The sequence below is a fragment of the Ammospiza nelsoni genome, chromosome 15, assembly GCF_027579445.1.
Source record: "Ammospiza nelsoni isolate bAmmNel1 chromosome 15, bAmmNel1.pri, whole genome shotgun sequence".
In the NCBI taxonomy this organism is placed as follows: Eukaryota; Metazoa; Chordata; class Aves; order Passeriformes; family Passerellidae; genus Ammospiza; species Ammospiza nelsoni.
This window is the reverse complement of record NC_080647.1, coordinates 19,693,197-19,707,794: the sequence shown is the minus strand read 5'-3', so window position 1 is coordinate 19,707,794 and position 14,598 is coordinate 19,693,197. Positions and strand designations below refer to the sequence as shown.

The window sequence follows — 14,598 nt, the reverse complement described above, 5'->3', positions numbered from 1 at the left end:
AATTCTGGCCAATTGCCACAAGCATATGAAAGAAAAAAATGACCTTCAAATGAGCTTTTCCTTTATTGTGAAACTGTGATTTTATTGCACTAAAGAGGGTTACATAATAAGAGAGGTGTCTTAGAGTTAACGACTGCCTCAGAAAGTATGTAAAATGCTTAACATATTTTCTTATATTGAAATTATTTCTCCTATTAAAGTGTTTGGCTTGTCAGTGTGATGTCTGTCAAAAAAATACCAATGACTAAATACAATGTGAGTGATACCAATTTTTGTTTCTAGAATTCTTACAATATTTCTTATACTTCCTGTACTGTTTGTGGTAAAATTAAAAATTATAGAAGTGAAAAATGGTGAGTACAAATAATTTAAAATACTTTTTTACTTATGAGATGTAACAGTTGTATTATCATGATACTCAGAGATTTGTATAGGGGCAGTTGATCAGTTGTCTGTCACTTAAGTTCATTGTTGTAGATTTCTCCAAAATTTGATTGAAGAAACTGATTAGGATTTCTTTCTCTCTTTTATCATTATGCAGAAAAGTAACACTTACTGAGAAATCAACTTATGATATTCCTGTTCTACTTAGGTCATAGAGAATTTAAGATGTTTAAATAAATTTAAATATGCTTCTGTTACTATGTAGTAACCTACAATATGGCTGTTCTTTTATCTAAAATGATCTGTCTTTTCATATAGTCCCATTTAAACGTTGATTAATGTTTCATCATTCCATATTGTGGTTTTACTCCAGCCAGCCACCAAGCCACTCACAGCCCTTGCTCACTTCCCCACCAGTGGACTGGTGAGAGAATTTAAAGAGTAAAAGCTAGAAAAACTGTGCAGTGAGATAAAGACAGTTTAATAGGGAAAGCAAAACAAGGAATTAATTCCTGGCTTCCCAGGGGCAGGCAGTTGTTTCACACCTTCAGGGCCCCATCACACCTTACAGTTACTTCAGAGGGCAAACACCATCACACCAAATGTCCTCCCTTTCTCCTCCTTCTTCTCACTTTAACTACTAGAAAATATTCCTTTGATCTGTTCTCCCAGCTGTGTCACCTCCCAGTTTCCCAGACTCCCCCAGCCCTTTCCCCAGGACAGCAGTTTGAACACCAGAAAAGGCCTTGGTTATCTCCAAGCCCTGCTCAGCAGTAACAAAAGCATCTCTGTATTATCATCACTATGTTCAGCACAAATCCAAAACACAGCCCCATACCAACCACTAGGAACAAAAAGTACCTGTGCCTCAGCCAAAACCAGCACATTGATTAACAAGAAATTAGAGAAATTGATAATTTCATTATAACCACTGTTTAATGGCTAGCTTTTCCAGTTTCTTATTTTCACAATGGAACTCTACTGCAGCTTACTTTTTGCTAGTGGTGGGTAGGAAGTGCCCACAGGTGCTAGATCATTAATAAATCTTTTTAATAGAGGAAAAGACGCACAAATCCATCCTTTGCTGATGTTAATTTTGGGAAGTTGATAGCAATTTTGCCAAAGACAAGACTGCAGAACTGCACCTGTAAAGTTTGCAAAGAACAAGTATGAATTTGTCAGTTGACTCTTATTACTTACTCTTTGTCCAAGAAAACAATACATTTTGATAAAGGGTTTGGAAGATGGTTTTCATATGACCTTGTAATGCCAACCTGAAAATGCCTAAATTTTTTCAAAAGAAACAGTGCCCAGTGTAGTTGACCATTATAGTTTATTCACATGGCTTTTACTCTGATGAAATACCGTAGATGTGACAGATTTTCCATGTGAATCTTAAATTCAAACGAAAAAACAACACAAGTGGACTCAATTCAAACTAAAACATTACATTAAGCATAATCATTAAACATCAGACTTTAAATGTAATCATTAGCATTACATAGGCTTGGAGGAAATCTGTCTTCTGAAATCTTCTTCATTTAAATACTGAGATCTTGAACTGCCATCATAGTAACTCTTTATGGTTTCTCTGACAGTATAGTCTTCCAAAAAACTGGAATAGATGTAGCCACATCTTTATGTGAAATTATTGTACCCAAAGCTAGCAAATGCACATACAGTTGTCACTGAAATGTGAAAACACTTTCAGAAGTGTGAAAACTAAGGGTATTTGATACCTTTTTTGATATGCTTTGTTCTTTCCTTATGGGACCAATGAGACTTTAAGCAGTTAGAGAACACACTGTATCTTTTCTATACCTAGACAGTATTATGGAATGATAGTGGGTGCAGTGCATTATATTCCCTGCATATTATCTTCAAAATTATAGGAGAGTAAAATATTATTGTTATTTTACTGCAGGACTTAGAAGTATTCCATAAGTTCATGCATGCTGTAAAAGATAATCTGTCAAGGTGTAAGATGTTCTGTGCCTGGAGAAATGTATTAAAGAGTTTAGGTATACTATGAAGAAATGACAAAATACTGGGAAATAAAACAGTTTTTAAGAAGACCCTTCCATATAAATCAGAGTCTACAATTCATGCTCTTATAGTTTTTTTTTTCTCCTTTAAGGTCATTCTTGAAATATTTTTGATGTAACTGCACTTACAAGTACTCAGAATCACTGAATGTAGTCACCCATCAGAGCAGGCATTCTCTTTGAGTCTACAGGTACAGTCTACAGGGCTCTGTGGGCTGTCCCTTCTGCAACAATTCTTTCTTTTTTTTTTCTTTTTTTTTTTTCTTTTTTTTTTTTTTTTGAGGCTTGTTGCATAGATGTCTGGGAGAGATGGGCTGCAAAATAGATTCCAGAAGATTTTTTAATACATTTATGTATATAAAATATAATATTTGTTAACTGGTGAGCTTCTGCAAAGGAAAGAGTTGAGGAACTGATACCTTTGTTTAAAGAAGACCCCATAGTTTATGATTTTTCACAGAATGTGTAAATGAATAAAACTGGTCTATGATTTGTTAAGGTGGACATTTTTCCAGTCAATAAGAATGCAAGAGTTGAGCAACAGTAATATGAAGAGCATAGTACTCACTGGCTAAGAAAGCACATTACATTGCTTTTTCTTTTTACCTGCAAGGAATTATACTGTAAATTACATAATATAATTACTTTTATTTCAGTCTGAGTTACACATTTTGTTATGGTTTCAGCAGTTCTGATTCTGTACCCCTGCAGTCCTTGCAAGTAGATTGGCAGTTTACAAGCAAATAATGTTAAAGGCAAAATAGTTTTTCTAATTTCTTCTCCCACTTTTTTTTTTATTTCTTCAAGTAGGAGAAAGATTACTTTATATGCACTTCTTAAGCAGTAGCAGAATTGTTTTAGAGTATGAGAAAACTGTTGTCACTTTGTGGTCAATATTTCTTTGACCAGGCAACTGACTTGAGGTTCTGCATGTCTCACAAATTTTAAAGAAATCAGGTGGATGATTCCAGTTCTCTACATTAAGAGGGTTTGTACACAAAAAACCCCTAGTTTTGTAGTTGTCCCTTGCTGAATGTTGCTGTTGTGGATTATTCTGAGATATGAATCTCAGTTGTTTTCCTAGTCCCACAAATGTTGCATGCTACCAACTTTTTTTAACTTTGGAGCTGTAAATTAAGGTCAGTTCCTTTGCTCATCCCACAAATCTTTTATGGTTTTTAATTCCATCCTGAGAGAGCCACCTGGGTTTCAAGAGCAGCCGACCAACATGTTTACATGATTCCTCAGCCACAGTGGTCTCTGTGGTGCTAAAAGGTTTTCTCCTTGATTGTTTTCTGCTGAAGCTGATTTCTAAAAGTTTTTCATATATGTTTTATTGCAGTGTCTTCAGTCTGCCCCATGAACAGCAATGGAAATCAAAGGAACAGCAACTGAAACTGCAAATTGCTAAACTAGAGGCAGCTATCAAAAATGATCTAGCAGACAAAAATGAAATCCTTGACAAGATCAAAGTAGAAAGAGGTATATTTCTGAGAAAACTAGTATTTTCTCAAAATGTGAGAGTATACCCATGTTGGAGTTGAGATGTACTGCCCAGAAAAGTGGAATCTCTGTTGCTGGTGTTTTCAAAGCTGCATTTTAAGTATACATTTGCTAAATATACCTAAGTTATGACTATTTATTAAGTGCAAAATATGACCCAATACAGAATATGAGCTGAATGAGGCTCATATAATTTCAGCTGCATTTATTCTTCATCTGTTGGGTTTTCGTATTTACTCTTTATTCAGTATTTCTTTTCTTCTCTACACTGAAAGTTCTTGTGGAAAAGAGACCCTTCTGACAGTCTCTCTCAAATTATAAACCACTATTCTGTTCACTGTACAAAGCTATGTGAAGCCCATATAGCCCCTTGGCAATGTTTGTCCTTCATTAATTCAGATTTGTTTTTATTTTCAGTATATACTAATTTTTATTTACAGCATTGTACATTTAAAATAACAGTTGTCTTTTAATCTAATGAACAGATTATTTCATACGTGTTTTCGTCATGCTGTAAGACAACTTCTTAGTGAATACTGACCTTGCAATCTTTATTTTAATCTCAGCACTGTTTACTGTAGCAATATGAAGTTTACAAAAGACAAGCACAGACAGAAAGTGAAGATAGTTAGTTTAGAGTTGATTCTTCAAATGTGTATTTTTAAGAGGTGTATTTCTGTGAACAATTCATGGAATGAAGTGGGCCAACTTGTTGTGAATAATTCTTATGATAATGGGTTGAGTTCAGCACATGCGTACCATTAGGATTCTCAGTAGCTCTGCTGACTTCACATACCAGATTGAATATTTAAATATTTTATTTGATCACAGTAAGCATTTGCAAAATTAGCCTTAATTGATACTAAAATAAAGATGCCTTAAGCTACGTTATTATGAAGTTATGACATACTAACAGTTGTTATTTGTAGCATGATTATGAAAAACCTGGCATTCCATCTTCTCTCCTTCCTGTGGCCATCATGTTCAACTGTCAGGTGTTTACCATCCCTTCCCCAGGTAGCTTGTTGTACTCCTAAACTGAAACACTGGAGTACTACACTTCTGATTTCTATTTAATTGACTTTCTGCAGCTGGAGTAGATGTTCTAATATCCTTCTAGGCCTCTGTATATAGGATTTGATTACAGCTCCGTCTTTAACCAAACATAGGCAGTATAACTTTCTTCAGTCACATATTTCAGAGTATCTGACTTTGCTACTCATTCCTCTTTAAAGTTCAATACAAGAATTGAAATTAACGCTTGTATTAAAGTACTGCCTAGAACTAGTCTAGAAATAATGTTTTGTCTAGCCTTTGTAGTTTGGCATATGAGTCTTTTTTCTAAGCTTTTCCATGTCTAAGAAAGATGGTAAAATAAATGAAGCCTTGAAAATTCTTAATGTTACAGGAGACCAACATCATCTTGACATTTTCTGTGTCCTCCTTCTGTATATCCTTTTTACAATAATCCTGTAATTTGATCTGATTGTTTTAGTAGTATTTTTCTGGCCATAACATCATAATGTTTGTAATACTTGTAATACTTGAAAGAAATGTATTTAGATAGAAAATAGAGCAAGACTCTAACTATGTTTTCTGGGTTTTTTTTAATATAGTACTTAAAGAAGCTAGATCACCCTTCCACCAGCCTCATTTCCCTTAGACATTGTGTTTCTTGTCTTACCAGTATTTCCCAGATTCTCAGCCATAAATTACAATAGCTGTTTGGTTCATCTTCATTGAAGCTTACTAACAGTAGTGTTTCATTCAGGTTTTAAAAGACTGAAATAGGCTAATACAAAATCTAAGTTGAAACAATTCCTATAGCAAGGATTGTTGTCACTCATAAATTCATACAGTGTATATATTTACTTAGTTATGTCTAGGTACTTTTTATTTTACATTAATAAAATCTCATTAATTGCTGCATTTGTTGTTCTTATTTATAGTACTGTTCTACAGAGTATACTATTTAATAAGTACAATTTTTTTTATTGTCTTAATAGAGAAGTATTGATTGTATCAGTAAAAGTTGACGTCTTGGAAAAATTAACCCTATCCTAACCAGAACAAGGAAACAAATATTTCCCCATACAAAATACATTAGTTTCTGCATTTTGCAATGAAATTTTCATGCATATATGAATATGAAAAAATCAAGTTTGCAATTTTTTTAACTATGTTGAATTAAGTGTAATATTTTGTTCTTCTATATCAAGACCAAAAGGAAAAGCTGATGCAAGACAACAAAGACCTGCAGTTGCGCTACCTGGAACAAAAACAGCAACTAGATGATCTGAAAAATCAAGTGAAGTGTTTAACCAAGGTAAACTGTATTTTTGTTTCAAATAGGAGGGAAAAAAAACCCTCTATGTTTTATGCATAGTGCAGATACTTCTTGATACTTTCTTCTAGTCAAATATAGAAAAGTAAGTGTTTATTTATTCATGCTATCAAGCAAAATATCATGTCTAGTGAGAATGTATCTTGTTATTCTGAATGTATTTCTTCAATTCACATCTGGTAACACCTTTCCATTAAAGTTCAGGAATGTGGTGTTGGTGTGGCAGAATTCAATTAAACCCTATTACTTATAAAGGTATCTTACAAAGAATGTGGGGTTGGAACTAGATAATATTTAGGATCCCTTTCAACCCAAACCATTCTAGAATTCCATATTTTGCATTCTCCTATTTTCTCATTTGTGCAAGGTGTGTTTGTTGGTTTTGTTGGGTTTTTTTTTTCTTTTGTTAAACCCTTGGCTGACCATTGTATGCTTTCTACACACCTGGAATTTTCAAGGGCTGAATTATTTGAGCATCTTTCAGTAGTTAATACCTCAAGCTCAAATGAGGCATTAACTACTCGTCTTGTCATTTTTTAGTTACAGTTAATCAGAAGGGAAGATGAAAAGATTGCCAGAATTAAATCTTAATTTATGTAAATAGTTCATTATAATAACAAAGGAGAATTAAATCAGATTCACAGCCATTTAAAAAAAACTTAGGTTCTCTCTTCTCTCACTTAAATGACTTATCACAGCATCTTGTGATCCCTATAATGTTTACTAAAACTGATTTTGTTTATGAATTCTGTAATTGATGCAAGTATACCATAAGCATGGAAATTCCAGTATGCAGTATAGCAGTACCAGAGGAACTTACCTTAGGAACTTATCTTTGATTATTAAACAGAAAAACAAAAATACTCAGAAAATACTCTATTCTTTTTTCTTTTGCATAAATTAAAAATGGAATGAGAGGAAGAAATCAGTGAACAAATAATTTTGCAATGTTTACACTGTTTGGGTAATTTATGTTTCATTTTCTTGAGGAAGTGTTTACTGTAATGATGATTATATAATGATAATTTAAAAAAAAACCCAAAAATACAGAAAACCTCAATGAAAACTAGCTCCCCAGTATTAATAACAGAAGGAATGTAGACTTGAGAATAATAATTCAGGTATATTTATGGAGGCAGGATTATTAATTATGAGAAAGGCAGATATATCTGTTTGTATTTTCATTGGATTGACAGGAGTGATTGCTTCTGAATATCTGATACATTTTAATTGGTTCCTGATAATTGTGAAATTACATTGCTGAAAACAATCCTGACACATTCTAGTCTACCTCATTCCTATTTTTGTGTTACTATGTGCTTAAAGTTTATAAAGTTCTGCTTACTGCCTTACTGTTGTACCAAGAGTACATGCCAGTGTTGCATTAAGCCATGCACAAATGCATGCAAATCTTTTGCAAAATTATTTTCTTGTAATTTTTCTAATGTACTCCAGGATAGAAAGCAACAAAAGAATGTGGACCTTCTGTTCTTGGAAAAAGTGGAAGATGATATCCATAAAGATGTAGAATACTCCATGCAGGAGCTGCAGTTAACACATGTGGAAACTGTGCAAGAACTTGAAAAGACAAGGAATTTGTTACTTGTGCAGCATAAAATTAGCAAAAATTACCAGGTACTAAATCTACTCACAGTGGGAAATAACCTGATAATAACATTTTAACCTTTGTAGCTCTAACACTTGTAATAATTAAAACTTGCAAATTCAGCAACAAAGCCAGTCTGTGCATAGGGAACCAAACATAAAATCTGTTGTTGCTTAAGATATTGTTTAAAAAATGTGAGATCCAAGTGACTAAATTGTAGTCTTTTAGCTTATCCTGCCCTTAACCCTCAGACTGTTCCTTGTCTCTGAGCGTTATCTCTGAGCTTCTACCAGGTCTTCACAAGAAAATGTGCTTATCAAATAAGCTTCCTTTTCCATACCTCCACTCTGCTTTCACTGTCTTCTTTCTGCTTCCACTGTTGGAGTAGTGCAGATCATATTTTGACTTTTCATTTAATTAATTAGCATTTAAAATAACAAAATCATTAAAGAAACTGTTAGGTATATTGTCCTAAATAAAAGCTACTCTGTTTTTCCTGTTGATGTTTTTAGATTTTGCTGACATTAGAACTGATTTGTTGTATTGATAAGTAAAAAACTGCTATTTTTGCATACTCTAAATGTTCTTTCCTCAAATCTAATTGTATTTTAACTTGTACCCAAAAGCATTTACAACATCAGTACAGACAATTCTAAGAAGTTCTTTTTACATGCAATTGTTTTTCAGACTGAAGTAGAAACAATGACAAGAAAGATGGAAAATCTACAGAAAGATTATGAGTTAAAATTGGAACAGTATACCCATCTTCTCGATATTAGAGCTGCACGTATCAGAAAACTAGAAGGTATCTTTAAATTATATTCTTCACTAATTTTTTTATATTTTATCTCTTCCAAATTACTGTTTTCAATTTATTCTCCAGGTGAAGCACTTTTCCATTCCTAAAACTACTAGAAAGGTCAGTTCTTTCATGGAAAGATTCCTATTCCAGCTAATTTTCATTGACTTAAATGACAGTTAATAATTAAACCAAATCCAACAAACTGGTTTTTATATTGCAGCTATTGCTGAATAAGAATAAAATTACCAAACTTGTTTTTTTTAATAAATCATACTTTTATGGTCAACCTTTTACTTTACAGTACTATCATTGCAGAATCACTTTGTGTTACTAAAATCCCCCAAGTCTTGGTATAATATATTGACATAGTATTCAAACAGGATGAATTTCAAGGTTTTTTTTTTGGGCTTCACTGTGTAAAAGATGCATAGAAAGCTTCAAATAGGATATTTTACAAACTTTGATGTTGAAACAATTTTCACATTTTGTCTCCAAGTTGCATCTATTGCATCATGGTTTATGTCCTAATTCTGTAAGCATGTATTTTGATTTCTTAGAATCATACAATTCCAGAATGGCTTGGGCTGGAATCCATCTTATTCCAAACCCATTCCAGGGCCAGGACACCTTCCACTAGAAGACTCCTCAGAGCCCCATCCGACCTGTGTTAATCACTTTTTAACCACTCATCACCTGAAGCTGGGAAACATGTGATGGTCTTTGCTGATAGTTCTATCCACTCAAGATGTAACATATATTAAAAGTCAGATGTATTATTTCTTTCCCTGGCAAATTTAGATCAACCCTACTAAAATGTGTATCTTAAATCTCTGCTACATTTGTATAGTGATACTTACTTTGAATATTGCATAAGACTTCTGAATTTTACCTTTTTCACTCCCTTATAACCTGATAATAACTGTTAGAGGCCTGTGTCTATGCGTACTGAGGCAGATCCATTGAGGAAGTATTCTTGATTGTTGCCAGTGTGCTCAGTGGGCATTCAGTGTATGAATTATTTTTTATAATGCCTTTATGAAAGTAACATTGTTAATATAATTGAATTATACTTTCATCCTTTCTTCTCAGTCATTAATTGTATTTGAGTTTTTAAAAAGACAATCATATTATAAACTCTATTTTATCTGTTGCAGCCCAACTAGGAGACATTGTGTATGATACAAAACCACTTAAGTCCAGACAAGAAGTATTGCTGAATGATCCAGTGGGTGGATTTGTTGAAACTGTTCATTTAGAAAGAGGAGAGAACCTTTTTGAAATTCATATCAGCAAAGTGATCTTCTCTTCTGAAGCTATGCACACTTTTGGTGACTGGGAACCTGCAACCTTTTGTACTTACGCATTCTATGACTTTGAACTTCAGATAACCCCAGTAGTTCATGGGAAGACCCCATCATATGACTTCACTTCTCAGTTTCTTGTGCAGTCTGATGATAGCTTCTTTCACTATATACAGGAAAACAGCATCACACTGGAGGTTCATCGTGCGTATGGCATAGATTATGAAACAATTGCTTCTTGTCAGCTTAAGTTCCAGGAAATCTTGGAAAAGGAAGGCAAGATCTACAACACAGCAAATTTAGTTGGTATTTAAGATCTCACAAAGTATTCTGTTTGATTAGGTGTCACTATATTCCAAGTGATAAATAATGCATATTTGACCAAAAATGAATTTGTGCATTACTATTTCAAAAGAAAAAATATGTTTATACAAGAATGCTATTTTCTGTTGGATGTGCAGCATGTTTTTGTGGTTCTGCCAACATTTGTGGAAAGCCGGAATGGGTACAATTTTGCCCATAATGGCATATAGCCCCAGGGCAAGAGGGAAAAAACCCAAAAAAGGAGGCACCCCACTTTGCCCATCAATGCTTTGTATCTGGGCTAAATGTCATAAGTATATCCTCTCTTTCCTTATCATAAACAAAGGAAGAAATGGTTAAATCTAAACTGGTAATACAAAGTTTGCCATATAATAGTGAAAAAGGTACAAATTATGGTGATTATGATTAATAATATATATAGTAGCATAATCTAGGAGGGTGTTTATTTACATTTTGTGGATTGTTTTAGGCAAATTCATATTCATTATATTAAAATAATATTAAGGTATCCTGGACAAGACACTTGTAAGATGTCTTGAATGTTCTTTGCAGCTTACTTTTTCTTCTAGAAACATTTTGTCAGATCAGCATATTCAGTGACCTCTTAACTGCCTACTGTTGTAGAGAATCTGGTTTAATAAGACATTGTACAGTGGTACCTTTGCCAGTAATTTGAATTGCATACCAAATATATAAGTAGGGGAAAATGGCTATGTTTTGATTTTGGATCATACAGTGGGAGCCTGAGGAATTGTTTCTATTTCTAAGATGAACTACAGATGTCACACCACAAGCACTGGTGTAATGCATAGGCACAATCTTTAATTTGTGGCTGTTCTATAAATCTTGCATTTCTGGTTTTTCCTAGCTTTTAAGTAACATACCTCAATGTTGAAAAGAAAATTATTGCAATCCTCTATTTATTCCTTAGGAAAAGCAGGACACATTCAAAATTATGGTACTGTAGAATACTGGATCAGGTTGCAAGTTCCTATGGACCAAGCTATTCTTCCCTACAAACAGAGGTCAAAGATTCTGGGATATGGGATAATGCCCAGTTTTAGGAAGCATGAACAACCATCCAAGGTATGTTTGGGTCTGTACTTGACAGAGAGAATTACTTCATGGAGAAGAGAAGCTTCAGGGTGACCTAATTGCAGCCCTCCAGTATCTAAGGAAGCCTACAAGAAGGCTGGAGAGAGGCTTTTTACAAGAGCACAGGACAAGGGGGAATGACTTCAAATTCAAGGAAAGTTGATTTAGGTTAGAAGGCAGAAATTCTTCACAGAATCATAGAATAGGCTGAATTAGAAGGCACACATCAGAATGAATGAGTTGACCTCCTGGCCCTGCACAGACAACTCAACAATCCCAAATGCTCCAAATGCAAATTGGGACAATCCTAATTGTCCAAATGTTCCCAGAGCTCTGGCAGCCTTGGGACCATAACCATTCCCTGGGGAGCTTGTTCAGTGCCCAACCACCCTCTGTGCAGAGAACCTGTTCTTGATGTCCAGCCTGTCCCTCTGCTGACACTACTCCAGCCATTCTTCAAGTGGGACAGGTTGCCCAGAGAAGCTGGGGTTTCCCCATCCCTGGAAGTGTCTGAGGCCAGGTTGGATGGGGCTTGGAGCACCTGATACAGTGGAAGGTATCCTTGCCTATGGCAGGGAGTTGGTGACTAAATTTTAAGTTCCTTTCAAATCCAAGCCATTCTCTGATTCTGCAATAGTTTTGATAAAATAAACTGTTCCATTCTTTCTTTTTAAGTTCAAATAGCTTAGGTCTAGGGTTGATATGTTCAGAGTGTAATAAAGTTAAAGATTCTTGAACTGGAAAACACTTTAGCAGTTTTTCATATAAAGAGATCAAGAACTAGTTGAATTATCCCTTTTCTGAAGAGGCAAAGTCTTAAACTTACTTATTTTTACTGAAATTGTCACTATAACATTTGACATTTTATTTCATTTTTTTGAGCTGTAAGTGGCAGATAATACTCATAGTATCGTAGTCATGAATTTTAAACCAACTAGATGTTGGATACATAGAGTGGGTGAAGCAGTTGTTCAGCAAGGTTTTGAAGTCCTTAACATTGGAGTATTATGAGATTGAAATTCCTTCACAATGGGTTTTTTACTGAGTTTTTTAGCTGGATATTGAAGAGCGTTTTGAAAATAAAATTCACTTTACAATCACATTTAAATTGGGGCCACAGGAAAAAAGGGACTTTCAAACATCTTTAACACTCATTTAAGAAATAAAAGCAAACAGGTTGAAATGCAAAAATTAAAATACTAGAGTTTTTAGTGGGCTTATTTTAACCTAAGCTCTTTAGAATATTCTATGTCTGGGGAAACTCTGATGTTTTATATTATTCCATTATGTAAATTTATATTATATATAAAATCTCCATGGGTTCCATGATGTAATCTGAGAAGTATGTTGTGTATGAATTCTGTTAAATTGTATCTGATTAGAATTAAATTTAGTGCCATTAGATTTGGCTTTGAAAAAAATTAAGAGTTCCTCATAATTTGCTATGAAATAAGATGGTAATAAATGTTCTTCAATATATTTGTTTATTGCAGACTCCAACACTCAAAATGAAGCATCGTGCAGCTCAAGCACACAAGAGAGTCTCTTTTCTGGATCTTAGTGCAGTACAGATGGCAGTAAGTTCTAAGTATTTCTGTCATGCACAATGAAGCATGAAAGGCTACTTGTAGCTCCATATGGGCAATTTGTAGAACTAATAATTAAGAATGCTGGATTATTTTAGCAGCACAATACTGCACTGTCCCAGGCAATGAATGATAGCATAGTACTGCATAGAGGTGGAGAACGCAATGCAGTGATATTTGTGTGACTCCCTCAGAACTGCTTGATATCCACAGTTTACAAGTTTCAATTTCCACTGGCTTAGGGCAGATTCTAACAGGACCAATCAGCTCGCTCTACGCTGTGTTTCTCAACTGTCTGCATTATTCAAGTGTCTTTCTGCTGTGTACCACTTGCACTGCATATAAGTGCCTCTATAGAAACCGGCTTAATCCAAACAGATCCTGTCTGTTGTACTAATGGGATACACAATTTGACACAGTTCAGAGTCACCTCGAAAATTAAGTTTATCAGCTGAGATCGCACACATTCTGAAAATAATGATACTTCTTAACTTGGCATACACTGTCATCTGTACATTCTTCCAGAGTCTAACAGAGTCTACATGGAACTAACTCAGATGTATTTGCTGCATTTTGTAAATTTTCTTCTGAAATAATTTGCATTGGAAGTACTAAAAATAGGTTGTGTTTAGTCTTTTAAGTAAATCCAGTAAGTAAAGGTATGTTCTTCAACAGGCAATTATAAAAGGTTTTATTTATCTATTACATATAATTATAATATTAATAATATTGCATTAATTAAAAACTAGTTGTGGAGTTTTTTCCTTTCATAAATTACTTAATTGGATTTATTCTTTGAAATGTTAATATCAATTTTTGATTAACAGATTCTGTTACTGTTTGGTTTACTATGACTAGAACTTCATTGAGAGCTATAGAATATAGACTGAAAATAAGAATAATAAATCGATCAGTTGTATTTATCAACTTTAAAAAACAAAAAGTCAAATGTTGGTGAATATAATCTTTTGAGAGCTTAGATATGAAAAACTGAAATGTTAGCCGGATAGTTGCACACACAAAATATCTTCAGCTGTCCAAACAATAGCTTCTCAAAGTTTGACAATTTTTCATGAACTAGGATTTTCTAAGTGAGACAGCTACTTGGTCTCCATCAGAAATCTTTGTTCTTGGGTGGCAGCTCCTCTAGCCGTTTTAAAGATCTAAACCTCATTCTCTGGTTAAGGACAAAAGTACTATTAGGCCTAAATAATGAAACAGCTGGGCCTTCTCTGATGTCTGAGTCTTGTGATGAAATGGCAAGAAAGTGTCTATGTAGAAAAACAGAAGTTCGACAGATTAAAATGGGAAGTCTGTTTCATTTTCCAGTTCATTCTCTCAATAGCAGAGAATCTAGTTCTTAATAAAATTTCTTGTCAATGTGATACATGCCAAACCAAATAAAAAAGGAGACTCACTAAAAGGTGGAATGAATGGTTTGTCTCACCCAAACTGCTTGTGAGAATTGTCCAGCCTCATACATAAAAGTTCTAGCAGAGAATAAGAACCAGTGATGCTAATGCAAGGAGGCAAAGGAGGCATTTTCTGTCCACATGCTTTTCCACCAGTAGATCTATACCTACTTTTGTATAATAATTATCTACTGCA

General features: G+C 34.2%; 1 protein-coding gene across 6 annotated transcripts in view; it reads left to right on the top strand.

Moving 5' to 3' along the window:
- Window positions 1-14,598, top strand: part of RPGRIP1L (RPGRIP1 like) — a 42,944-nt gene that overhangs the window by 15,698 nt on the left and 12,648 nt on the right. For all 6 annotated transcript variants that reach the window (XR_009419484.1, XM_059482888.1, XM_059482884.1 and 3 more), the window contains 7 exons: window positions 3,772-3,911; window positions 6,152-6,258; window positions 7,732-7,911; window positions 8,570-8,687; window positions 9,839-10,291; window positions 11,241-11,395; window positions 12,898-12,981. Coding sequence is in view for 5 of the 6 variants with exons in the window: in XM_059482888.1 (XP_059338871.1) it covers window positions 3,772-3,911; window positions 6,152-6,258; window positions 7,732-7,911; window positions 8,570-8,687; window positions 9,839-10,291; window positions 11,241-11,395; window positions 12,898-12,981 (1,237 nt within the window). In the remaining variant the exon portion in view is untranslated. The remainder of the gene's footprint in view (window positions 1-3,771; window positions 3,912-6,151; window positions 6,259-7,731; window positions 7,912-8,569; window positions 8,688-9,838; window positions 10,292-11,240; window positions 11,396-12,897; window positions 12,982-14,598) is intronic.